At 48.8% G+C, this 26,555-nt stretch overlaps 1 protein-coding gene across 3 annotated transcripts in view; it reads right to left on the bottom strand.

Moving 5' to 3' along the window:
• The window catches only part of MYO5B (myosin VB), a 345,264-nt gene that overhangs the window by 101,151 nt on the left and 217,558 nt on the right, over positions 1–26,555 (bottom strand). For all 3 annotated transcript variants that reach the window (XM_025886612.2, XM_073898217.1, XM_073898218.1), the window contains exons 9-14: positions 25,577–25,686; positions 21,189–21,454; positions 11,060–11,141; positions 10,405–10,545; positions 2,897–3,019; positions 1,857–1,940 (exon numbers count right to left, since the gene is read on the bottom strand). In XM_025886612.2, coding sequence (XP_025742397.2) covers positions 1,857–1,940; positions 2,897–3,019; positions 10,405–10,545; positions 11,060–11,141; positions 21,189–21,454; positions 25,577–25,686 — 806 coding nt within the window. The remainder of the gene's footprint in view (positions 1–1,856; positions 1,941–2,896; positions 3,020–10,404; positions 10,546–11,059; positions 11,142–21,188; positions 21,455–25,576; positions 25,687–26,555) is intronic.

The raw sequence follows: 26,555 nt of genomic DNA, 5'->3' as shown, positions 1-26,555 counted from the left end.
AGCCTCAAGTGTAACTATCTGCTCAGAGTCCTTCGAGTAGTCTTAGCAAATAACTGAATTTGGAGGTGGTCTTGGGGACTCCCAACAAACTTTTTTTTTTTTTTTTTTTTTTTAATACTACCTTCTTGATCTTCACAGCTTTACCAAAATCCACGGGACTTTAAGATCCAGGAGGTTAACTATACGTATTCATTACCACTACATAACACACAAATACCCAATAAAGGGGAAGAAATGTCAGTTACTAATCTGCTGGAGAGATTCCGCTTTTACTTTTTAAGATTCCTGAGAGACACTCAAAACCAAAATCAATACACTGGCAGAACCAGACACTCTCTCCCTCACCCACCCCTCACTTGTGCTCTTACCTGAAAAGAGGAACTTAGAACAAGACAGTGAAGTTTCTCAGCCTCTGAGGCCACTGTGTCACTCACAAAGGAGGCCACAGGGCTCTAAGCATCTAAGAAACAATGAGGCAATGTGCTCCAAGAGCTCACGCCATCCACTTCTTCTCTCCCTGCGGCTTGTGCCTCCTCTGTACCCACCTGCCCTTTTGAAGAATGGAAAAAGTCCTATTACCCACCATGCACGACAGTGCCACAGACTCGGCAAGCTGAGGGGTTAACCTTGTGTGGAATTCCCGAGTGATACTCATATTTACCCAGATTTCCCTCCAGGGCACCTCCTTCCCAGATGTTGCAGATCTCCGGAGAGGACCCTGGGCACGGGTCTGCCCTGAGCCGCTCATATGCTGGTACTGACTCAAAGCCGCCCTAAACCCGTCGCCTGGGGCCATGGGATTTAACGGCCCGTACTTGCCCTTCTGTCCTTGGGTCCATTTTGCCGGGTGTATTTTCTCCATTCTGGCATCTTGCCCTATTACATTCATCTGAAGCTTATCACCAAGAGCCATTAATCTGCAATTTCTAGTGTATCAGGTCCCTGCAGCCAGTTCGGGAGCAGGAGGTCTGGGAGAAAGCCTCACAAATCCTGGAGAGTCCCTTTCGGGGTTTTCTTGGAAGGGCTGCTGGCACATGCATGGAGCATCAGTGTGTTGGCCCTCGGGAACCATGGTGCCCAGAGACACCCCCCACCCCCAGCTGCCGGGTCCTCTCCCCACGCCTCCCCTCATTCCGGCAACTGTGTGATTATCTGCCGCTGACGGCCCACTACGATGTAAGCACCTACAGGGCAGAATTGGTCTTATCCACCTTTGCATGATGCTGGCTGTGTTTGGGGGCAGTGCCTCACAACATAGGCGCTTACTATTTGTTTAGTGAATCGGTGCCTTGTTTCCTCTGCCTGTAGAATGGACACAATCTTTCTATTATGCTCATGAGAAGGAAATAAATTCTGGAGATAAATCTATTTTGGACACAATATATTAAGTGTCCCTCAAATCCTACCCTCTGTTCCACTGAACTTTTTGCTTATAGGGAGGCTCTGTAGGTGCTACACAGAAATGTACAGATCCCAGGATTTGAGGGCATCTAAGTAATCCTACCACCTGCAGGTGAGAGAGGACGACAAATAACTACCAGTAATGTTTTCCTTGCTACACTTGCTGCTGCCCCCCCTCCTGACGGTCACCTTTCTCATGCCCCCGCCCCTCACAATGTCATTCTATTAACTGGTATCTTTCCCAGTCGCCCCTGTCCTTCACCATCTCCTGCTTTCTTCCCTCCACGGGGCCGTCCTCAAATGTTTTCAGACGGAAATAACCTACAAGCCCCTTCACATTCGCCCTGCCTGGCATCTCTGCCTTCCCCCACGCCCCGGGGTGGGGCCAACGCCACCCACGCCCGGTCCTGCTGTGGACGTTTCTGCTCTAGCACCCCACCTCTTATGTCCTTTACCTTGCTGGCCTTCAGGATGTTGATCTGCTCTTCATACACCGTGTCTCTGTTTTTCTCCAGAAAACCATCTGAAAGGTACTCCACCTGGGGCCCCAGAGGGAAACAAAAACAGGAGTCAAGTGCTTCAACCTGACCAGGCGCCTTCCACAGCTGAGCACCTGAGTCCTTTCATGTCATCCATATGGTGTTTTCTAATGAGTGGTGAGTAGCTGGGAAACCCACAGATTTCCCATTTAGAATGCAAACCCAAGATGTGATCAGGATTTATATAGAGGAAATTGAGTATTCATTTTGTGGAAAAACATTATTTTAAAAAAGGGGTTCCCATATGATGACCTAAGGCCTCCTTTGGGTGCTGAAAAGGCTATCAAATCAAAACCTGCATTTTGTTTTTGAAGATTTTAATTTGAGAGAGTGTGCACGTGAGCTTGTGTGCATAGGGAGAGGAGGAGAGAAACTCTCAGACTCCACAGAGGATGGAGCCAGACTCCAGGCTTGATCTCACAGCCCTGAGATCATGACCTGAGCTGAAAGCAAGAGTCGGATGCCTAACTGACTGAGCCACCCAGGCGCCCCTGGAGTCTGCATTTTAAGGAGACCCCAGATGATTTATGTGCAGATTAAAATCTGGAAAGCATGGGCTAAGGCAAACAGAAATCCATGCAGGAAAATTCTGTGTACACCAGGTCCCAGGAAAGGAGTCACCCGAAGAAGAGCGCCATTCTGTTCTCATGCTTTCTTTCACTCTCCAGGGTGGACTCACAACTGTTTTACGTGCTCCTGTCCTCCCAGGAGGGAGACCCTCAATATTTGTCGAGCACATGACTGGGGAGCTGTAGCCCCGCTCCCACCACCTGGGGCTCTGCCAGCGTAGTGACAGTTTGATGTGTCACAGAGGGGATGTGGGGAGGGAAAAGAGTGTAGACAAAGACCCTAAGAGACTTTCAGGCCACTTGAATTCAAGAGAGACCACTCCCTCTTAGCCCTGAGTCTCTGTAGGGTGGGGCCGGGAGAGCACCGAAGCCCACAAAGAGACTCACCTTATCAGCAAAGTGGACGACAATGAAGGCCGTGTTGGACATGCGGGGTTTCTGGAAGTGTTGACTGCCAGAGTGCCGGTCATAGAGCTTCTGAGCCCAATTCTGGTCAGTTCCTTTGGGAACCTGCAGAAACACGCAAGAGGACAGAGTGCTCTGTGAAGAGGAAAAAGCAAGCAGAGAGCCATGGCAGAGGGGGAGATGGAGTCCACCAGTAAGTCGACCTCACAGGGGCTGGACCCTAACTGGACAAGGAAAACAAGATTTGGCCACGAACGCTTTGGATCCCGCAGAGCCTACTCTCAACCCCGCCGGGTGGGCTGGCTCCAGTGGTGTCCCTAGGAACGCGCTGAGCCTCCAAGAATCTTCTGGTTGACAGGTGCTGATAGGGTTAGAGGAGCATCAGTTTGGAGCCCAAGGTCACAGGAGCAGTGTCAGAACGAATCTGAAAATGTGTCTTCCCTCCAGGTGGGCCCGTGACTTCAGCATCACGACTGTGCCATGCCCACCGCTAGTGCCATGCTCCTGCTCACTCAGCCCAATGCCTGCGGCAGGAAAGCCTACCCTCTGTGCTCATCGAAACACCACTGTCCAGGCTCAGCTCAAGTCTGCCCTCTTCTCTGAAGGCTTTCCTGGCTACTCTTGATCTCACTTGGGAATTCCTCACAATTAAACTCCTATAACATATGCACTAATACAGTCCATCACTGGGTTTTGTGTATTGCTTCGTTGCTACAAAGTGTAAGCTCATTGGGCTCAAGGAATTTTAAGGGCTTATTTATTTTTTTACCTGCCCCTCAGGGAACTTGGAATTGGGTTCTGGGCACACACTGGGTATTAAGGACCTAGTGAATGAGCTATGCAGTACTTTCTCTGCCCTCCCCAAGTTTAAATTTAGAAGTTTCACTGCATTAAGCATTCTGAAGGGCAGCCCCTTCCAGTATCTTCAGAGCTGGCTTCAAAAGTGAAACAGCAACTCACTCTGTTGAAAATATAACACAGAGTCACTGTAACCACCATTCAAATTGTCCAGGATGATGGTCCTCCTCCAGGGGGCAGGTGTGCCCGAAGACCAATGCACACAGCCATTCCTCAGTTACATCTCACAACTGGACCTGCCCTTTATTACTTTATATTGTACATTTGGACGAGGCAGGGTTGAAGGTGACCCTTACACCAGCCATTTAAAAAGGGTTTTGTTTAGTAAACCAACAAAATCTGTGGCATAAGAAAAATGCCTACACACTTAAGAACAAATTTCTAAGTAAGCAAACCAGATTTTTCTCCATATTCAATTTAGTGTGACCATTATTGAATACCCAGTACTAAGTGCTGTAGGTGATTCAAGAAAAGAACACTTTTTCTTGACAGAGGCTATTAATTGTGTTGAGCAGACAAAAATACACTGGATTCTCAGCACTCTTATATACACTGTTTTATATTGGTATTCAAGCACTTTGTGTTTAGTAACAGCAGGTACACGGGAAGGGAAGGGTCAGCTGCGCAGGGCTGCTGGAGGTGAGGCCAGAGGACAGGACCCCAGCAGACCTACCAGTGGCAGGACTGGGGCAGACAGAACAGGAGAGGTACGATGTGAAGACAAGACTCACTTAGGTCAACACCCTTGCCAGCTTCAAGATCATCTTGTCCTGACTACGAGAAACTGGACTTCTGTTAGCAGTCTTCATAATCCTACATCTTCCCTAATTCAGCCTGGCATGAATCAGTGAGCGAAGCAGGAAAACAACACGTACCCATATTTCCTGACAAGGGGGTTGTTTCTTAACCACCACCCTCAATGGAAAGTAAGGGCCAGCAGGAATTAACAATTAAGATTCTCGGATAATATTAACAGCGAATGCCCATAGCACTTATTATTGGTCAGTTTTCTATAATTTTAGATGTATAGACTCACTTAATCCTCACAAGAATCCTATCAGCTAAGCACTATGTTTATACAATTTTACGGATGAAGAAACGGACACAGAGAGGTTAGGTAACTTGCCCAAGGTCACACAGACGGGAAGCAGCAGAGCTGGGGTTCAAACTGGGCCAGGTTGGCTCCTGGAGCATATGCTCCCTGCTACTGTGCTTTCCTGCCTGGCAAGAGAGATTTAAAAGCAGCCATGAAGATGGGGTTAGATGGAAGGCACTTATCTCCAAAAAAGATTCGAAACAAGCATAGGAAGAAGCAAGCAAATCTTGCATTTTGATAAAATACCATGAAGAGGAGCCTGGATCCTAGCTCTGTCCTCATCTACGTGGGAACTGTCCCTCAGACTCAGTTCCCCTGACCCGCAGCCTTGGCCACTTGTCCAATCAAAAAGCGCAGGTTTGAATGCATATGAAATGCCCAGAATAGGCCAATCTTTAAAGACAGCAAAAAGAGGAGAGGCTGCCTAGGGTGGTGGGGAGAGGGGGAGTAACTGTGGGGGTGGGGAGTGAGTGCAGGGGAGGGGAGAGTGACTGCTGGTGGGTTCTGCTATTGTGGCACGGCTCTGAACGGACTGCCAACCAGAGGTTGTAGATTTTCAATGAGTGAATTTTATGGTATGTTAATTGCATCGCAATAAAGCTGTTAAAATGCATTAATGCCTGATTTTACTCTTCGTTATTGAAATTATAAAATTAAAAAAAAAATAAGGAAGAGGGCGAGTCCTTAGGCTCCCCAAGCCCCTCTTCCCCAACAGCCTGCATTATAAGCCCAGGGGCTCAGGCGCTCGGTGGCACCAGGGGCAGAGACGGTACCCTCTCGGACTCCTTCCCTCGCTCCTGGCTGCTGCCCCCAGTGCCTGTTCCAGGATTTTACTTTTCCACCCTCACAAAACGCCCCTCTGTGCGCTCAGCAAAACACCAATTCCAGACCAACCCAACTACCCATGGGTCCGCCCTCTCACCCGAGTGGATGAGACCACATGTCAACTCTCTCCTTCATCAAGTCCTGCTGGTCATTTATTACCAATCACTATTACTGCCAAAAAAAAAAAAAAAAAAAAAAAAGCCATGACATTTCACCATGAGCGGGCACCTCTGTGGATGAGGACACTGCCCAGATCTAAGCAGGGAGCTGGCCTCAATGACTCCCCTCTCTCCAGGGCTGGTCTCTGAGCTTCCCTGTTGACAGGACAATCATTCCCCTCCTGGCCTCACTTTTTCCCAGCATCCAAGCCGCCCCCTCTTGCACAGGACGCATCTCCTTGAGGGTGCCAACCAAGCAGGAAATCCGAGGCCCGCTTTACATCCAGAAACTCCCAAGCATCCACAGCTGTCCGCCCCTCCTCCCTACACTTCTCCCCACCTGGGGTCTGTGCACTCACCCCTGCCTCCTGCGGCCACGTCCACCTGCCTTTCCTCTCACCAGCCTCCTGTCACAGTCATGCCTGCCATGGGGGAGGGGGTCAAACCCACCACCTCTGCTACCTCACCTCATCTCCCCACTAAGTCACAGAAGCTAGGCTGCTGCCCAGACAGCTACCTGACCAAATTCTCTGATCCACAGGCTTGTTGCCAAAGGAAGGGGCCCCCTGAGCCCCTGTGCACCTCCCAGCAACCCTTTGTCTTCCCTGCCTGGACCACATGAGGAAGCCTCTCTCCATCTCTCTTCTCTACCTTGGCTTCCACATGGCAGTCGGTGACATCCATGAGAAATTATTCACGTCTGATCACACCTGTCCCTGCCTCCCAGCCCCGTGTCCCCGGAGCCTTCAGAGTCAAGTCCAAACACCCTCTCTGGACAGAGCCTCCCATTCTGATGGTTCTTGCTTTACCAGCTTCACCTGCCACCACCATGGGGTCTGGACAGTCCGGGCCACTTCAAGTTCTCTCAGTGTGACGCTCCCACTGCACAGGAATGGCACCGCCACTTCCAACCTCTCTGCTTCAACGGCCCTTTGGGGGAGGCTTCTCCCCACAACACCTTCTCCTCAGTCACCTTGTCCAGAGTGTTCCCACTGTGTCACCATGGGGATGGCTGCAGCGCTGGCCTGAGCCCTCGAGGTGCTGCATGAAGGGCAGGGACTCAGGCCGTCACACGGGAACGCGGGGTTTGCCCGGCAGGTACACGAGCAGAGGTGGGAAGGCCCCTTCACTTCCCTCCCTCCCCAGTTTCAACCTGTTCACAAGCACGCAGGACAAGGAGACCTCCGGGGCAACAAACCACGAACCCTTGGGCTTAATACCGAGTAAAGTCTCCTGAGAGTGGGCTGGACCCAGGTGAGGAAGCAGAAGGTGAGGAAGCACAAGGGCCTTCAGGATGCTGTCCCTCCACTGCCTCAACAGCAAGGTACAGAAGGTCTGCCCCCGCTGCCGGCTCTTCAGGCGGCTCCCTAAGACAAAGGAATCCTACTCACCCAGGGCAGAGCCTGCCTCCTGCCTCAGGACTGCCCTGTGGGGCCCCAACACCCACTCCCCAAACTGAGAGCATCTATAGTGTTACTCGCAAGCATTGCTTCCAGGGGTCAAGGTATCGCTTTCAGAAAATCCCTGCTGATGCCCACCTGTCACTTCCAAGGAACCATGCACTGACCTCTCCTGTCCCATCAGCCCTAACTTGTGGTTTCCTCCAAGAGCGAGGGCAGAGAACGCCTGGTCTGAATGTGGCGTACGTCGTGCAGCAGCCTTAAGAGAGCACGGGGGACGGGAGAGGTTTGTTTAAGAGCAGCCTGGAAATAAACATTTCCTGTAAGAAAAACACCCTGTATCCTGCCCCCCTGGTTACTGACGGAGCAGCTATGGTTCATGGTGTGGACAGGGGCTGACTACAAATCCACGATAAAAAGGCTTTTCCACCTGAAGGAGCCCTGGGTGGTTTAACTCCTGCTCTGTGAGCACCCCTGCAGCGGCAGGCACCCATCACGGGCTCCGGGGCCACCTCACCTCCACATTTCTAATTTAAATCCCAGCTCACTGGCTCTGCCTACTGCTGTGTGTCTTCTCCAGGAAAAGTGATTTTCCCAGTGGCTGCTTTTATAGCACGAATCTAATCCTTCATGTGGCTTTGTGTCCCGTCACATGGGGGGGTCACAGGACCCAATTCTTCACGGCACAGTCCCCATTCTTCGTTCTCATTCTGCAGCGTGTGTCTGAGCTGCAGCAGAGGAAAGGAATTTGGTCTGAGGCAGCGCTGCAGTCCCACAGGACAGTCCTGAGGGCCACCACATCGCCTAGGTACAGCCAACTCCGGGGGACCCCCTCCCCCACTCAGGCTCAGAGCCAGGGCGCTTCCAAAGGGTGCAGCAGGCCTCCCTATTTTGTAGCATTGGGCTCATTGCAGTAGGATCTCCCTACAGGAAAACACACCCTTTTAAGGCGTAGAAGGCCAGGAGGTCTGACAAAGGTCCCACCACCTGTTGGTTCCCCCTCTAGCTGCTCCGAGCAGCCGTATCACATCGCACTGAATCACTCTTGACTCCCAGAGCACTTAGCTCCGGGAGGAAAAGGCTCCACACCGGGGTTTTGTATTCCTCCTTAACGAGGTGCTCATGTTGTCCACTGCTCCACTTTTCCGCTGAGGACCTCCCACCACCCTGGGAACCACCGGCTCCCCAAGCCCATAGAACTCCAGTTTCCCCTGGCTGGCTTGCCTCCCACCCTCTGGATAGCAGTCTGAGGTCCCTGCACCTGTGTTCCTACCACTCTGACTTGACATTCCTGGGACCTGTTCCCTCGGGCAGTGGCGCCCCTCAGATCCTCAAACCATAAGCCAAAGCAAACCCACCCCACGTGGTCCTTGATTGTCTGCTAAAGGCAGGATAAATCACGGGAAATCAATTAGGCAGCCGCTTGATTCACAGAATCCATCATCCTGAAGCATTAGGTGTTTTTCTAAGAGGTGTGTGTACACAAGGAAGGAGACCATGCCCCGGGGCTTTACGACAGCGCTTGGAAGAGCTACGGTAGAGCAGCACAAGATAAACCACCTACTTCGTGTGCCTCCTCAGAGCCTCATCAGGTCTTAACCTTCACCCCTGGGGAGGGGACTGAGGAGCTGGAGTCCTGGAGCCAGGGCCCGGGATGGGCACAGGACACGGTGGTGCTTTTGGGGCTGTGGTGTGGGGTGGGAGAAGAAGGTTGCCGACAGGAGCAGACATGACACTGGAGGAGGGGAGCAGGGCGCCGCTGAGCATCAAAGCGGGCTGTTGGCAGTGGATGCTGAACCCAGAGAGTGAGTGAGTGGGGAACCACGGGGCACGGGGAGGGGAACGACACTCAAGATTTGGGGCCATGATTTCGGTCATTTAGCCAGCTGTGCTCAATGCAGGAACCAGTGTCCTATCAGCTTTACTGCTACCTCACAAGCTGAGCACGCTTAGGCACACGCCCGCCATGCTGAGGAATAAGCCCTGCCCGGAGCTGACTCAGGACAAAGCCCACAGCTCTAAAGAAATGCTAAAAACTGTGAAGAATGAAGATGTACAAGTCTGGGGATTTCAGTGTATTTCACTCCCTCTTCTACTGTTCCACTAACCATTCCTTTTCATTGTCAAAGACAATGAAATAGGAGCACCCGCCTAGAAGGGAGACACCTTCTCCTTTAAACCATCAAGTCTCACTCAATCCGGGGAGGCAAGATGTGCGAGGCCAGAAAATAAAAGCAACTGGGTTTTTTCCTTGCAGTACCCAGAACTGTGTGGTTTCTACACGTTTTGATGTGAGTTTCCACTGCTGGAGGACTGTACCCTCTTATCAGTAACCACAAAACTAGGTGAAATGCTGAAGATCATCAGATCCAGCCCCTACTAATTCATAGAGCAGGAAATGGAAGGCCAAAGAAGTTAGGCGATCAATAAAACCCAGATCCTCGGGATGCCTGGGTGGCTCAGTTAGGCGTCTGCCTTTGGCTCAGGTCGTGGTCTCGGGGCCCTGGGATCGAGCCCCACCTTGGGTTCCCTGCTTAGTTGGGAGCCTGCTTCTTCCCCTCCCTCTGCCCCTACCCCTCACTCATGCTCGCTCTCGCTCTCAAATATATAGATCTTAAAAATAAAATAAAACCCAGATCCTCCTGCCCCACATTTCCAAGGCTGCCTGGCTCTCCCCATGCTGGCCATTCAGAACATTCCTGTCCTACAAAGTAGAATCCACAAAAACCTAGATGGGGGGAACCTATGGACCTCATCTGCCACCAAGCTTGCAGCTCTATCACTTGTAATGCATTTGGCATGACAAACATGCGCTGGGCTCTTGATCTTCACTCTCTGGGGATGCCCGTCTGGAAGTTGGGGTCTTTCTCTCAGCACCTAGGATATCTGGGGCACCAAATCCACACCACCGTTCTATTGTGTCAATCCATACCATCCACTCTCTGCCAAGAGAAGTACACATTCATCATCACAGTTACCTTCTAGCATGCAGAATGGACACCAAGGTTTCTCTCAGCATGCTAAAGGTAGGCTAACTGCACATGCAATCCCAGCTCTGAGACCTCACATGCTCCCTTGCAGCACACAGCTGTCCCCGGCACCTCCCCCAACCCTGGAACTGAACTAATACAACGAGTGCATCATCAGTTTTACCTTACACTCTTCATCCAACAGGTCTAAGATGCCCAGCTTTGCTTCTATGAGGTCAATACAAGGTTGATTATCATAAAAATCAATCAAGGTCCAGGGGATCTGCTCCTTCATATATTCTTCTTGCTCTAGTTTGAATACATGCTAGGGTAAGAAGTGAAAGGTCAAGGTTAGTGAACTGCAGGCACATCCCGACGTTCATCTCCCTGAGCTTCAACCGCATGAGCTTAGAGTCCCAGAGAAGGGCATAGACCCATCAGAAAAAGTTTGGGCACTAAGTCACAGTTGTGACTGCAGAAAAGGAGCTAGGTTAGGTGACCCCCCCCTCCCATTTCCATGTGAGCCCTTCTCTAGAATATTCTAGTAATCAACTGGCTTGCAGTTCAGCAAATACCCCAGAAGCCCAGAATCAGGAGGTATGGGAGTCAAAACCAAGGGGAAGATCATTTACCCTCTCAACCCAGCCACCCCATTCAGACTTCCTCCCGAGCAGCAGGGAATGCCTTCCCAAAGCTGGGGCACCAGCAAGACACTAAGAGAAGGCTGGGGCAGAGCTAGCGCCTGCTGGCACTGGATGGAAGAGAAGTGCCCCAGGCTGTTGCTCCCAGGGCAAGAGGTACCCCCACCCCTACACCCCAGGTCCAGGAGCCGAGCCTACCGAGTTGAATTGCTGCTGCAGCTTCTCGTTGGCATAGTTGATACAGAACTGCTCAAAGCTGTTGACCTCAAAGGTCTCAAACCTGAAGGGAAAGGGAGGATAAAGGGGCATTTGTCTTACCGAAGGAATCACTGCGACTTCCAACAAGGCCACTCTCATCTCCTCTCCCCCCGCATCCAGCTCCACCCTCAACTCCAGCACAGAAGTCCCTCACAAGCCTGGGAGGGGGGCATTCTGCCCTGAGGGGGTGTCTTTTTCCAATTCTCGCAAAGGCCCCTCATGGGCTGGCAGGGTCCCCCCACCCAACACAAATGACTCACAATTTAACCAATCCCCATTACAGGACATTTTGGTTCTTTTCCGGATTTTTGCTATCAATGCTGGCAAATATTGTATATACATCTTTGAATTCATAACTCTTTCTGTAGGACACTATCATCCTAGCAAAATCACCATGTCAGAATATGGTTTCTTAAAAGGTAGAAGAAAATTAACTTCCAGAAAGGTGGAACTAATTGATGTTATCACCCCACATCCACCCCAGCCTCCCAATGCATGCAAGTGTCTGGTTGTCCTAGTACTGGTTAAGGATGTTTTGTTTTTTGAATTCATCTTTGTGAAGTTCAAGTTTACACACAATTCGATGACAATCAGATGTGCAGCTTAGAAACTGGCAGGAGGTGGGGAGAACTGATTTGGGGGAAGGTGTACAAGACCCAAGGCAGGAAGTCAGGAAGGCAATTATTACTGCAGTAATGATCCCAGAAGACCAATCGGGGCGTGACTTAAGCTGGTGGTAACTGAGTAAAGAAAAAGGATCTAAAGACACTAAGGGAGGGAAAAATGAGAGGGCTTCAAGCGACCAGTGGGGCACAGAGGCGAGATTCACTCACACAACCGAACGGACGTGGTAAAGCTCGCCAAACCAGAATGGTCTAGCAGGATCAGCAGCATTAGCGACAAATGAGTGGGGCCATCTTGTACACTGGGCAGAGTCATCAGGCCGAGGCAGTGGAGGGGCAGAAACACAGGAGGAAGAGGCGGCTTCTCCTCATTCACACCACGGTTGGAATGAGCACCTACTGAGAGCTCAGCCCTGGAAGCTTCAGGAACTCTCACTCAGTGCCCACAATGCCATTCTACAAGTGGAAGAGACTAAGGCATGGGGAGATTGAATAATCTGTTCCAAATCAGAGTCAATATGCAGAAAGCCGAAATGTGAAGCAGTGATTTTAACTTTTATTATGTTAATCACCATACATTACACCATTAGTTTTTGATGTAGTGTTCCATGATTCATTGTTTGTGTATAACACCCAGTGCTCCATCAGAACATGCCCTCCTTAATACCCATCACCAGGCTAACCCAACCCCCCGCACCCCGGTGGGCAGACAGTGATTTCTGAGGCCACATTCTTAAGAAAACTTTAAGAAAAGGCAGAAAAGATCAGAAAAGGGCAGTAGACAAGGATACTTCCCAGGAGTAGGAGTATCAACAAGGGACCTGAGGTGGGGGTAGGGGCGCACAGGCTTCAGCCTCCCCATAACCTTAAATTTTACCCCCTCATTCTTCAGTATAGGCAACTAAATTTTCTCAATCTTATATAAAATTATGCCAGTCTTCCCCAATAGATTGTACTCCCTGATTACCACTCCTAAATAGAAATGTCGGTGCTGCAGGCTGGTAGTATTGGAGAGGCAGCACCCAATAGAGAATAAATGCATCAGACAGCCAACAAGGCCGTGTCAGTGCCCAGAAAACATCAGGCTTCTCCCACCTCTTGTGCCTACCTCCCCCACCAAAGTATGAGACATGGAGAAGTGGAGAGTCATTTTGAGATCAAAGGAGTCAACTGTTTGGAGACAACCATATTAAAAAACAGCCTTTAATTGTAAGTTAATAAAAGAAGATCAAAGACGCAATGCCCAGGTAGGAGCTGCGCTCTAGGCCATGAGGGAGAGGCTACTGTGCTGGTTGTCCTGCTGCACTGGGGGGCCCCCTCAGTCCAGGTGATGGCCCTAGACATGGATTTTTGTCACTTAGAACCTCACTTCCTCCCATACCCCCATCGCACCCCAACACAGGTTGCTGACACCGGTAAACCCCCAGAGGAAGCTTAATAAAACCTACAGGAAAGGTAAGAGTCACCCTAGCAATTGGCCAGATAATAGCGATCAGGTGTTCGTGCAGGGCTCGGACTGAGCTCCACAGATAAAGGATTCAAGTATCTCCCACTTGTCATTTCTTAAAGGTTTATGTTGGTAGCACTCCACCAAGAATATTCTCATTAATTTGAGATGGCCTAAAATTAGCTCACAATTTCCCTATTTCTAAGATAGGATCTGGTAACAATTCCTCTGCCATCTAGTGTAATTACTGTCATGTCTGCTGAAGGGCCAGAGATGAATGAGGGGTCTGGGGAGCTTGGACATTGTCTAAGATAACGGACCTCAGAAAGCCACAGCTAGAGAGATAGGGCAACTTCTCTACAGTAGGATTATATCTGTAATAATTCTTCCCATCATCAGAGATGATTTTTTAAAACACAATGGATCAATTTATAGTTCACAACATTAAACTGTCACAAAGAAATTTATATACTAGAGGGAGCTGGATTTCTCCTGTACAATGTTGAGAATATTTAGACCAGAATCCTTGGGTAGGAGAAAAGCAAAACACAGAATAAGACTTGATGCTGAGACCCAAGGTCTGTATTCTTGGTGGTACAAACATCACCCCTACCTTCACTAGCCTCCTATCCCCGAAACGTAGTAAAGGATAGAATTTCCTTCTGGCTCTGCTCCAATTTCAGGGTGTGGTAAGGGCCACAAATGTCTTTAAAAATAAGGTAGTATCTGTTGGAAAGTGAAACTGCAATAAAAGGAGGTCAACCAGGCCCTCTGAGTTAATTATTAACTGCCACAAACCTCTTGCTCCAGAGCAGAGGCCATGTAAGGCTTTTAAGGGCTGGGAAACAGCTCTTCCCCTGGAGCATGGCTCAAAGGAACCCAACTTCTTAGCTCGGTCTCCTCTCTTTTACCAAGACCATGCTCTACCCTTCTACCAAGGTCAAATGACAAAATACGGGTTGTAGGTTGGATATAGAGGGGGGGGCTGCCAGGGAATGATTATTAAAAGTTGGACAAGTCCTGTCAAGGTCTCTTTCCCTCCTGAAGCCCATGAAACCTCACAAGGGCACCCTGTGGTCTGTTCACGAGGCCAACCCCTCTGATCTCTTTACTAAATAATCTGGGGATGCTGGCCATACCCTTGAACTCTGTTCTTAGGCTTCTCTGTGCCTAGATGCCCCCACTCCCCCCACAGGATTTGGTCTTCAGGTATGGCACAGTACTAGGTGCTGCTCACATCCCAAGGCCAAGAACGGTTATTCTTCTGGAGGACCTAAATCCCTTTATTTTGCAGTGTGCTCCAAATCCCTGCTCCTCTTTGTGCCAAGAACCCTGGTGTGGGACAGAAAAATGCCCACCATATGGAAATCCTCTCCCAGCCCATCAGCCAACCGTCTCAAGTACTGCAAGGGCTGCAAAACAGCTGTCAAGAAGACCACAGGAACCCAGCATATGCAACCTCCCGAGGAACAGAGATTTGGTGCGTTATAGGACTTTAATGGTGGGTGAGCTCATAGGGGTGACAGCATGGACAGACAGAAATATGACTTTTATCTGAGCCTTAAGAATATGTATAGGTGTCTGGCTCCAGGCACACTCCCAAGAGCTATGTCAGAGAAACTCTGGAAGGTTGAGATGGACTTTAGGGCAATCTGAGTTACAAGGCTCTCCCAGGAGACTCAAAGATTCCAGGGCAAACCCAATGGTTTCAGGGATCTGCTAGATCTGACAATACTGGGCCCAGCCATGCATGTTTACCCTGAAGGTGACATGTCCAGGGATCTTCTGGGCTGCCCACATCTGGTCCACTGTTTATAGGCTGGGAGGAAAATGTCACTGACTCCGCCCTCCATTTACCACAAAACCTTTTCATATTGGTCAGAGAGGAGCTAGGTAGTCTTCTCTGAATAACTAAATTGGAACTGTAAAATTAAGTCTATTTTGAAGATGGAGACCAAGAAAACAAAATATCCATTAAAATGAAGGCAAACAGTGGGCCTAAGAAGTTTATTTAAGATATATCATCAAAGGCAACTTAGGTATAGTAGGAAGTATTTGCAAATCATATTTCTGATAAGGAGTTAATATCCAGAATATACAAAGAGCTCTTACAACTCAACAACAAAAAGCAAATAACAAAAAATGGGCAAAGGACTTGAACATTTTTCCAAAGACAATATATGAATGGCCAAGACGCATATGAAAAATGATCAACATCACTAATTGTCGGAGAAATGCAAATCAAAACCACAAGGAGAGATTACTTCATACCTCTTAGGATAGCTATGACCAAAAAAACCCTCAAAATAACAAGTGTTGTCAAGGATGTGGAGAAATCAAAACCCTTGTGCACTATTGATAGGAATGCAAGGTGGTGCAGTCACTATGAAAAACAATCTGCAGGTTCCTCAAAAAGTTAAAAATAGAATTGCCATACAATGCAGCAATCTCACTTCCGGGTATATGTTGAAAAGAGATATTTGCGCACCCTTGTTCACTGTAGCATTGTTCACAATAGCTCAGAGGTAAAAGAAACCCAAACATCTATCAGCAGAAGAGTGGGTAAACAAAGTGTGGTATATACACACACTGGAGCATTATTCAGCTTTAAAAAAAGAAATTCTGTCACAGGCTGCAACACGGATGAGTCTTGAGGAACTTGCGCTAACAGAAGCCAGTCACAAAAAGATAAATGTTATAGCTTCCACTTACATAGGCATTTAACGTAGTCCTAAGTCATAGAAACAGTGTAGAATGGTGGTTGCCAGGGACTGGTGGGAAGGGAAAAATGGGAACTGTTCAATGGGTATAAAGTTTCAGTTTTCCAACATGAAAGAGCTCTGGAGTTCTGTTGTGCAGCAATGTGAATATACTTATCCCCACTGAACTGTACGTTTAAAAATGGGTCAGATGACGGGTGCCTGGTGGCTCAGTCAGTTAAGCGGCTGCCTTCAGCTCCGGTCGTGATCCCAGGGTCTTGGGATCAAGCCCCGAGTCAGGCTCCCTCCTCAGTGGGGAGTCTGCCCCCCCCAAACCCGGCTCATTCTCTCCCCCCCGCAATAAATCTTTTTAAAAAATGGTTACAATGGTAAGTTTTATGTTACATGCTTTTCCAGCTACAGTTTTAAAAAATTATTTAAAAAAAACCGTATTGTTAAAAAGCACCGAGTAGAGATGGATGCTAGTTTAAAGTCAGGAAATATCACAAGAAACAGAAAATATCTGTTAGAACTGATAGAAAATCCCAGCAAGCTCATTTCCTGCCTCCTGGGGCCCACCCTGCTCCTCTCCACCGTCCCCCCCCAACCTGCCCCCCCGCACTGTTCCTCAGCATGAGGTGCGAATCTCCACCCTGCCTACCTTCACATGTCTCCTAGGCCAAGTGTCCTCAGCAAGACCAGGCTGGCCCCAGCCAAAGCCCCTGCCACCCTGGCATGTCTAAGGCTCAAGGCAAAGACAAATAAATGCGTTTTTCCCTAAATTGAAGCCATCTATTTCTTTTTGCCTCAAGGAGGGGAGAGGAATGAAGGATTCCAATTCCAATCCCAATTCCTCAAGCCTGGAGAGGCAAGCACTGGTTAATGTAACATGAAAAGGAAAGCCCGGCCAAAAGTTGCCCGGCTCTGTCCTATTAATGTCCATCCCCCACCTGGTAAGAAACACCCACAGGCAGCAGGCAGCGTTGCAGATCCTTACTGAAGGGAAAGAGATGGTCTCAGGTTGGCCACATTGCTCCGTGGGTGTGGCTTGCTTTGTACTTTTGGAGCTGAGGCAGGGGAGCAAGTTGTAGGGAAACCATCCTTCTTGCCAGGACACCGGGTGTCAGGAAACGGTCAGGAGAACCTGGGGGCCTGGCCTCTGAGCACCGGCTAACCACAGTTGCGCCATTTATCTGGGGGTTCACAGCTTTTTCTACTGTCCGAACCACCAGTAAAAATGTCATGTTAAGGGGAGGTACCTATGGGTGATGCTGGTTCATGCACTGTTTTCTTATCTACAAAGAAATGAGTCTTCACTCTGGCTGCTGATTCTGTAGTAACATTTTCAACATTTACAGAAAATTCTGGAGTGGCTCACCCACCCTAGAGAACCCTTTTCAGTTGTTTCTAGAAGGAGCTTGACTAGTGAGCCAATAACTTCCTGAATAGGGACTAGAGTTCATCTGGGGACAGTTATCCCAGTAATTACTAATTAGTGTCTACTTGCTGGGGAGGGAGTGGCAATCAGACTCTCATTTGCTAGCTTCACGCATTTGTAACCTGATTAAGAGCGAGATAATTCCTTATTCCTTTCTTCCTAATGAATGGGGTTTAATGTATTCAGAAGCACACCCCCACCATCCTTCCCATTCTTTCTAGTGTTCACACGCCGCTCTTTTTGCTCACAGATGACAAGAAAGAAGACAATCAAAGACTTTAGGTCATCCCAAGGGCATCTACGTGCACCATGTCTCCCCGTCATGGGGCTGAGACACGCTGAGACACAATGAGACCATGGGGAGATGATCCTTCCCTCTCGCCCTCTCTACTGTTTGGTGGTCAGGGATTTGGGTAGAAAACTCAAAAAATAAATAGTGCTGGAGTTTTCTGATGCCACAGAGGATGAATTCCTCCTTAGAACCACTTCCCATAGTTACATTAGGAATGAAGTGTAAAGACAGGAATCAGTTTGGAATTGGGGGGGGGGTGGGTGGAGAAGACAAGTGGAAGAATGTCAGGTGTGACACCCATCCCAGATAACGGAGGGATGGCCACATTAAAAAAAAAAAAAAATCCAGTGGCTTTCTGGAAGGCATCTGAGTCCATTGGAAAGGAGACAGACACCAGGATTGCAAACGGGAGAGGACAGTAAATAGCTCAATGCAAGGGCAGCACAGACTTCCCTCCAACGTTGTCATTTTCTTCCAGATGAAAAAAATGATGTCACTGACCCAACGGAGGAGAAACAGTACCACCAAGGTCCAAGCGACCTGCTTGCCTGTGGTGAAGTTTTTGGTTTTAACCTCCTAAGAGTTCATTACATACCCTCTGGTCAGAAAAGAGCCTAGGTCAGCGCAAATTTTTACAGTAATTTCTCGGCAGACTCAAACTGTTGAGGAACATGCTTACAGACATTCAGGGAAAGTCTCTAAGTGCTTTCTTGGCAACAGATGGCGCATACAGAGAGCCAGCTCGTCAACTCTGAGCCCACCCCGTATCTAACTTACCATCTTGAACTCTGCCTAGAGGGCAGGAATGTGGCACTACATTGAGCATATGGAGGAATATGGCATTGGATCTCTGCAAAAGGAGAGTGCACTGCTTTGCAAACAGGACCACTTTGGGGCACAGCGTGAAAAAGGAAATGAGCTCCTAAGAACGAACAAAGATTTAAAAAAGAGAAAATAAAACAGCATAGCACGTCTGAAGGAAGCACAAAGGGTAGGAAACGTCTCAGGTACGCCGGTCCGTGGCCCTACCGTGGGGCCCTGCCCTCACAGGACAGCTGTCGGATGTCCCAGAGGAAGCCACAGCCGCTCCAAGAGGAGCGGAGGATGCCCAGGCCAGGACACGGAGTTCTCCAGCCTCCCACCTCACCACAGGCCCAATCAGCTCAAACCACAGACAAGCCTTCCCTGAAGTCAATTTCTCCCCTCTGAGCAGTCACAGGACTTGAGAGAGAACAGACTCAACAATGAAAAAGTAAACGGCAAATAGAAGCACAAAATCCAGCTTGCACAAGCCCAGCTGGTGTCTCCAGACCCAGCAGCGTGACACGCCAGCAAGGAGCAAAGCCTTTCACTGCGGCTGCCCGGGAAGGGATGACCGTCTCTGTGAAGCCACGGTGCCGCGAAGACAGCAGGGAACCATAGCAGAGGTCAGCAGCGGAAGCACAGAAGTCACGACGTTTTCACATGCTGTTCACAACACTGAGCCTGCCTGTTCGTCTTCCCGGATCAGAAACACAGTAAATTAGATTCTTGCCCAGGTACAGTCAGGGAACCGGGTCAAATGCTGCAGCCAGAGTTGCTCTGGGTCTTACTTCAGAAGGGAACACTAAAGGTCAGGTTTTTGGGGGAAACCCAATTTCCTGAAAATATTCATGACAGAGAGAATAACGGAGTTACGGACAGTGAGGAGGTAGGTTCCCAGGGTATGGATTGGCCTATGCTCTCTACAGAGAAACGGGAGGGGCTAACACAAAGCAGGCACTCAGCGGCCAGGAGGAGAAATGCCTCGTACCCAGTTGCTCGGATAAAACCCTGAAGCACCCTGAGGAAGACGCACCCTCCTATTCCCCGCTCTCGGGTGATGCTCCATTGCTGGTTCACCAGCTATGAGGTTTCCCTTCCACACTTTGCTTTTTCCTACCATCGCAACAGTACTCCTGTTCCCAATGGTGCTGCCCCCACCTCCCGTATTTTACTCCCTCCCTTTAAAAGATCCTGTTCAAACCCCACCTTCCACATAAAGCTTTCCCTAATGGTGCCAACGAGCATGCCCTCTCCTGCCTTGATAATCATTCCACACTGAAGTGTCCAAACCCTCACATGGACTCTGCTATAATTTCTTCTGTTGCCTCATTGTACTATGTAGCTCATGTATGGGCCTTAGTTCTTCAGCAGGCCTTTGTGACACCAGAAATCAAGTTTCTTTCTTCCATGTCCTCCACACCCTGCAACACGGTTTGATTTGAAACCCAACAGTGAACGAGAGCAGCAGAGATGTAACTAGAACAGCCTATCTTTGCATGGGGATGGGGATGTGGCCGCTTCTAGGAGGTTCTCTTTGCTCTAGTCTCAACATAAGGCAAGTTCCCAGCTCATCAGCCCACTAAGCAGCTGTTTCTACCAGAGCAGCCCTGTTCTTACAACTCTGCACTTCCGTGGGTCTGAATTTCTATTTTAAGACAGAAGCCATAACCTTCTGTGATATAAAGACCCAAGAGGATTCAATCTATTATTGGCTTAAAGAAGGCAAGACACTGATCATAAAAGATGTACAAAGGAGGCTGCAAACCAGGACGTATAATTTCAAAGAACTCTAGAAGAATCTGGGAAGAACCTCAGAGACTATGGCTCAGCACTTCACTTCAAGCTATCGAAACAAAACACCAGAAAGAGGCTGTGATCTGTGGAGCATCATCCAGCGAGCTGGGGCCAGCATGAGTTACACCACTTGTCTCCTGACGCCTAGTCATGTAGACTTTCCGCTGAGCCATGTTGCCTCTCCCTGAAAAAGATGCTGTTATAAATAAGTCCTTCCTGTTAGGCTGGAATTCTGAAAGGAAGAGAAGCCTCAAGAATGACCACACACAAGTCTTATAGTGATGGGCAAAATCATGGTATTATAATAACCATCATGATAGGGACTATAGTGAATGAGGTCAGATGGTAGATTTGAATAAAACAGCTGAGACACAAAGCCTGAAATTGCGTTCAGAGCAACTTCTGGTCCAGTATTGGGCAAGACCCTTCCCTCTCTGGGCCTGTTTCCCAGTTGTGAGGAAGAGTGTGTACAGGGCTTCTCCATAGAGGAGCTACTGGGGTTTGGGAACTCTTCTTTGGAACTGTCCTCCATGTTTTCGGACACCTAGCATCCTGGACCTCAGGCCACTAGGTGCCAGTAGAGACCCCAGTCACTATGATGACAAAAAAAGCTCCCACATGTCACACTCCCCGGTTGAGAATCGGGAAGCTTGGGGAGCTTCTCCAAGGCCCCCTGCCAACTCTGAAATGCTAGCAGGAAGACACAACTGGGGCTCAGATGGTTAAGCGTCTGCCTTCGGCTCAGGTCAGGATCCCAGGGTCCTGGGATCAAGCCCTGCGTCGGGCTCCCTGCTCATTGGGGGAGTCTGCTTCTCCCTCTGCCGCCCTCCCACCCCCGATCATGCTCTCTTTCTCACGCTCTCCAGTAAATAAAATCTTAAAAAAAAAAAAAAAAAAAGAAAAAGAAAAAAAGGAAGACACAACCATCAGGTGGAGTGAGAGAGAGTGAGAGGCGGCGGGGCACGGGCCTACCCGTAGATGTCCAGGACGCCGATGAAGGAGTGTTGCTTGAGAGGTGTGTGCAGGGCCTTGTTGATGTGCTCCACGATCCAGCCAAACAGCTGGGCGTAGATGTGCTTGGCTAGGGCGTTGCGTGCGTTGAGCACCTGCTGCAGGGACATACTCTTGACATAGGTCTCGGAGGTAGTGACCAGCTTGCGATGGCAGAGCCAGTGCTCCATCTGGCTGTGTTCCACCCCTAGCAGTTGGCAGAAGTTGGTCAGGTGCTCATCCTGGGGCTGGAAGAGACACAGGGGATGGTTTCAGTGGCGGGGGGGGGGGGGGCGGAGGGCAAGCCTGCCACCGTGCCCTCTCCCTCCAGGGGCACAACGAGCCCGCCCAGCACCACAGACCCAGGTTATCTCTAGCTGCAGCGTTGGCGGGCTCACGCACTCACACACCAAGTGGAGGGACAAGTGAGCCCCCTAAGAGTGTTGCTCCAACTGACCATTACACCAAATGATCAGGGCTTTAAGAAACAATAGCTTTCCCAACTTTCCCTCTGTCCTCCTCCACTGCCAGCCATGTCACAGGCTAGGGAGAACTCCTTGAGTGAAGGGAGCAGAATGAGAATTGATGACTTGGGGATGGATAAATTCATTAAGAATAAGGAGCCAGAAGCCAGCAGTAATCGTACAGAGCCGCAGACGCAGAATCACGGTAAATGTACAGTTTCCTTCTGCGGAGTCCCACATGCAGGGCTGAGCCCACAGCCCGGAACGAAGTCCTCATGTGCAAGCATTACCCTTGACCGGCAGCACCTGGTCTGAGAGCTGTATGCTCTGAAATGAGTGCACAGCTGAACCAATGGGACAGCCTTCCCCACACTGGCACGCACTGTTCCAAGCCCACTTTCCTGCACCTTAGCCTCAGTGATATTAAGTAACACATACTTGGTGTTCTACTCTTAAAAGCCCTTGCTGCCTGGGGAAAGAAGCCAATCAATGTGGAAAGCGAGGACAAACGGCAAGAATACAGAACAAACCCTGACCCGAGAAGAGCCATTTGGAACATTGCAACTGGTACCACCACCCTTTTAGAGCTGGAGGGAAAACTAGGAATTCCTCCTCCTGAAAACCCTTCTCTATAGAGGTAAGCAGCGCCTTCCACCCAGCTTACACAGCTGCCTCCTATCTTGACCCTCATTTACCCAAAGTACCTATCATACCACATGGTCTTCCGGTCCTGATAAGCACATAACCCACAGGTCTTAATTTCACCCACATGTGTAAGTCAGATACTCCTTGCTTTTCACTTAAGGGCACCCCACAAAAAAAAAACCCCATTCTTCGCTCCCTTGTCTAAGTCCAACCCCCCCACCCCCGGGTAAGCTGATAACCCAGCCACGAGCCTGCTGGATTGCTTATTAACTCTCAGGCAGAAAGGGAATTCTTCAGAACATGATGTGCTACCTTTCACAATGGCCCTATATTGCCTTCGCTGTGGGGCTCATTTTCTGATGAGGCTGCCATGTAGGATTTAAATGAGAGTTTAAGCATTCAATGAAAATTAATGCAGAGAACTGTACCATTTCCCCCTCAGCCTTTTTTTCCCTTCTATATAGATATTTAAAATCCATCTACCCAAAGCAAACACAATTACAAAACAATGTCAGAATAGGAAAGAACCTCCCAGGAAGGCCAGTGTTCTTCCAAAATGTGGTCTGCGGAACAACAGTTACAAAGCACGTTAATGGGCTTTACCTAACCAACAGGGGCCAAGGGATGGCACCAGGTTAGACGCAGCTGAGCTGGGCTGTTAACAGATCCTGAAAGCACCAAGAGACATTTTATGCATTTCCTGAACTTAATTGACCAAAGAACCCTTATTTTTTTTTTAATTATTTGTTTGATGTAGTGTTCCATGATTCATTGTTAGCTTATAACACCCCGTGCTCCATTCAATACATGTCCTCTTTAATACCCATCACCGGGCTAACCCATTCCCCCCCCCCCAGAACCCTCAGTTTGTTTCTCAGAGTTCATAGTCTCTTATCTTAAGAAACTGCCTAGGGCTGAAGTTCCCAGGAAAATTCTTTGGGAATCATTCTAATCTGATCCCTTTTGTTTTTCAGATGAAGAGAATGAGGGGGATGGAGGCACCCCTGACTGTGGCCCAGAGCTCCTAATCCAGCTGGGGAAGAGAGTCAGCCTGGGCTGGGTGGGGAGGGGGAGGCCCTCATCTTCTCAGCACGTGGGGCTGACGGACAGAAAACTTCTCTCTGCAACAGCACAGCCCGAACCTGCCGGCCTCCTTCCCCCAAGAGAAAGCCATATGTAGCAGTGTTAAATGCCTGGGGACTGCTTGGCACGCAACAGGTGCAGGAGTGGCAAAAGTCCAACTTCTTAATCTGACCTACTTCCAAGAAATTCTTAATTGGTCAGCATAGCATTGCAGCTGGATTCCCTGACCTGTAGATGGCCTGCTAGCAGCCAACAAGACCGCTCGAGGCCTGCCCCCTGGAGCCCTGCCCTCCCTGGCACCTCCCTGGTGAACGCGGCGGAGACAGAACCACAAGTTCTGGAAGTGTTTGATAATCACCTCAGGACAGGTTCCCGGCTGCTGCAGTGGGATGTGGCTCGCCCCTCTATTACCCTCTTCTGACTGTTGATGAAAGGTGCTAACTGCGACTGATTTAACATCATGCAATTACATTTAAGCTTAATTAAGTGATGCTAAATCCATTCAAAATCACCAGTATCATAGGTAGATTAGAGTCTGTGGGCCCATATTGCCAAATTCAAGAAACAAATTGCCTCTGGTGTCCAAGTAATTGCATGCTGCTGCCTCTCCAAGGTAACTCTGGCAGTCATGAAGACCGTTTCATGCTTTAATTAAAAATCAAAACTACCGAGCAGAAGGCATACCGCGTATGGACAGACAGCCTTTCCAGCAGGAGGCCCACCCTCTGTACCAGAGGAATAAACCAAAATCCATTTGAGAGAGATTTTCACTAGCAACCACTTAGTGAAGCGCTTCCTGCGCACACACTGTGTGCCCAGCACCGGGCTAGGTACATGCTGTGGGACATCAGCACGGGGGAAACCGCACTGGCTGGGGCCTGATGGGGCCGTTAACTTTCAGTATGGTCTCTCCGGGCCTGCATTTTCCCAAGCCTGTGAAGTAACAGGGATGCCCGCAAGGTCCATTCTGCCTCCAGCAAGGCTGAGTCAAGAATGCAATCACGTGAGCCCTGGGCTAAGGTAGGTAATATCAGTGCCCACTCCACAGATGAGGAAGCAGACTCAGAAAGGTTAACTATCTGGACGCCTGGGTGGCTCAGTCAGTTAAGGGTCTGCCTTCTGCTCAGGTCATGATCCCAGGGTCCTGGGAGACATCCCACCCTCAAGACCATTTCTCTTTCAGGGAAAATATATGGGGCAAGGGCGAGGGTCCTCTCTCTAAAGGCAGGACCAGTTTCAACTTCTGATAAGCCCTAACTCCAGGCAAATAGCAGGAGGTTCATAAGTATTCGTTCAATTGAAAAAGCATTTAGTTGTGAGTGGCACGGACACAGGCCCACATTCATATTCTATAGGATTGTCTTCTGTCTTTTCCCAGAATCTGGGTTTGTAAATTCTAAGTCGTTGGGAACAAGAATCACCCTTCATACCTCCCCAGGACTTAGCCACTAAGGAGAACAAGAAGGGTGTATAATCAGCAAATTGCAGATTCACTTATTAAGGTGAGAAAACCGGGTTGGACGTAGGCTGACACAGCAGAGAGCACAACCCAGCTGCTGTCTATAGGACTACATGTCTCCACCATCTCTCACATCTACCCACTTAGACATTTCTTACCTAGCACGTATCTGGTGCTACATTGGGCACCAGGAAAATAACAGTCACTATGAGCATTTATGGAGTAATTCACAACTTGCAATACTTTCACACAGATGTCTCAATATTCTGCATCATACTGTCAAAATCTTGCCAAGCGGGGTCTTTTGTCTACCCAATTACACTGTAAGCTCCTTGTAGACAGTCACCAAATATGGTGTCCAACGCTTCATCTCCTTGCTGAGTGGACCTCAGCTGGGAGCTCAGAAGGTACTCATGGATTGAGAACACTCTGTAGAATTCCGTGGATCTTGGGGTACTTGGAAAAGCAATCCATAAGAAAAAGAATTTATTTAATAGCCACTAAATTCCCTGCCCTTGGTGATAGACATTTGATGGCAGCCGATTTGAAAAGGATGTGTTCTTTTAAAAAATTATCAGCAAGAGAACAGAAACCATTACGGTTAAGAATAAATAAGCTATGAGTGTCCTTTGAGTGTAAAGACACATTTCAGTTGTATCAAACTCTAAGAGCGGAATAAATTGTGTATGTTTTATCTTGGGTGCTGGTGTGCGACTTACTGATATACTACAGGAATCACCATCACGCTCAGCCTGAATCTCCACGTTTCCAAGGTGCAGGATAGAAGCAATTATTTTAAAAATGCTTATCTGATGGGACTCTCTCACTCCTGGGGGGAAAAAAAAGAATGAATGACACTTAGCATCCATGGTAAGATAGAAAGGACATTTTACCCTTTTTTAAAGGACTTTAAAAAAAAGTTTGATTTTTCCTTTCTGGGCCAATGACTCCTAAAATGATCCAGGCTCCTCACCAAGTAATTACCACTGCATAGTAACAGCACAGAGGGCAAAGGGGCTCCCCGGACTAAAAGGGAAAGAGTCTCGCTCTGATTGTCCTGATCAAACCAGATGGGTTATGCTACCATTTTAACTTCTCCAAGAGCAAAGGAGAGACAGCAATCATTTTAAACCTCATTTCAACCAAATACTTTATGGATGTTTTTATGAGTTTAATAAGAATAGTCATTTATGTGCAGTCATTTCTCTCTGAACACAATAACCAGCAAACATCTGTGTCCCACATCCGAAGTGCCAACAGGGGAGGAAGAGGAGGAAATTCTGGGAGCATTGCTGGAGGAGATGGACAGCCAGCTGGCTCTCGGGCACTGCGGGACGGGGCCACGCCCCACACTCCCTCGCAGGGACTGCCACGCCTGACCTCGAACTTCTGTGGGAGCACCTACTGCCACAATGACTTGAACACCTAAGTCATCAAAGACACAGATCATCTTGTAGAGTTGATATTTAGCTTTAAGACATCCTTTCTTTCTGAATTGCAAAAGATCAGACCTACAGAAAAAGGCTACAGAGTAATAGGACACCAGTCACCCTACCACTCAGTTTAAGAAATAATGCAGTGGTCCCCCATCTTTCTCTCCAGCTACAGTTATTTTTAAAGGCAATAACTTACACAGGCTAAAAAAAAAAAAAAAAAAAAAGTCTGTGACACCTGTATAACTGGGAGATAAGGATGGAC

The sequence above is a fragment of the Callorhinus ursinus genome, unplaced genomic scaffold, assembly GCF_003265705.2.
Source record: "Callorhinus ursinus isolate GAN/ISIS: 27379988/994484 unplaced genomic scaffold, GSC_fseal_2.0 scaffold11, whole genome shotgun sequence".
Lineage (NCBI taxonomy): Eukaryota > Metazoa > Chordata > Mammalia > Carnivora > Otariidae > Callorhinus > Callorhinus ursinus.
This window is presented reverse-complemented; position numbering and strand designations above follow the sequence as displayed.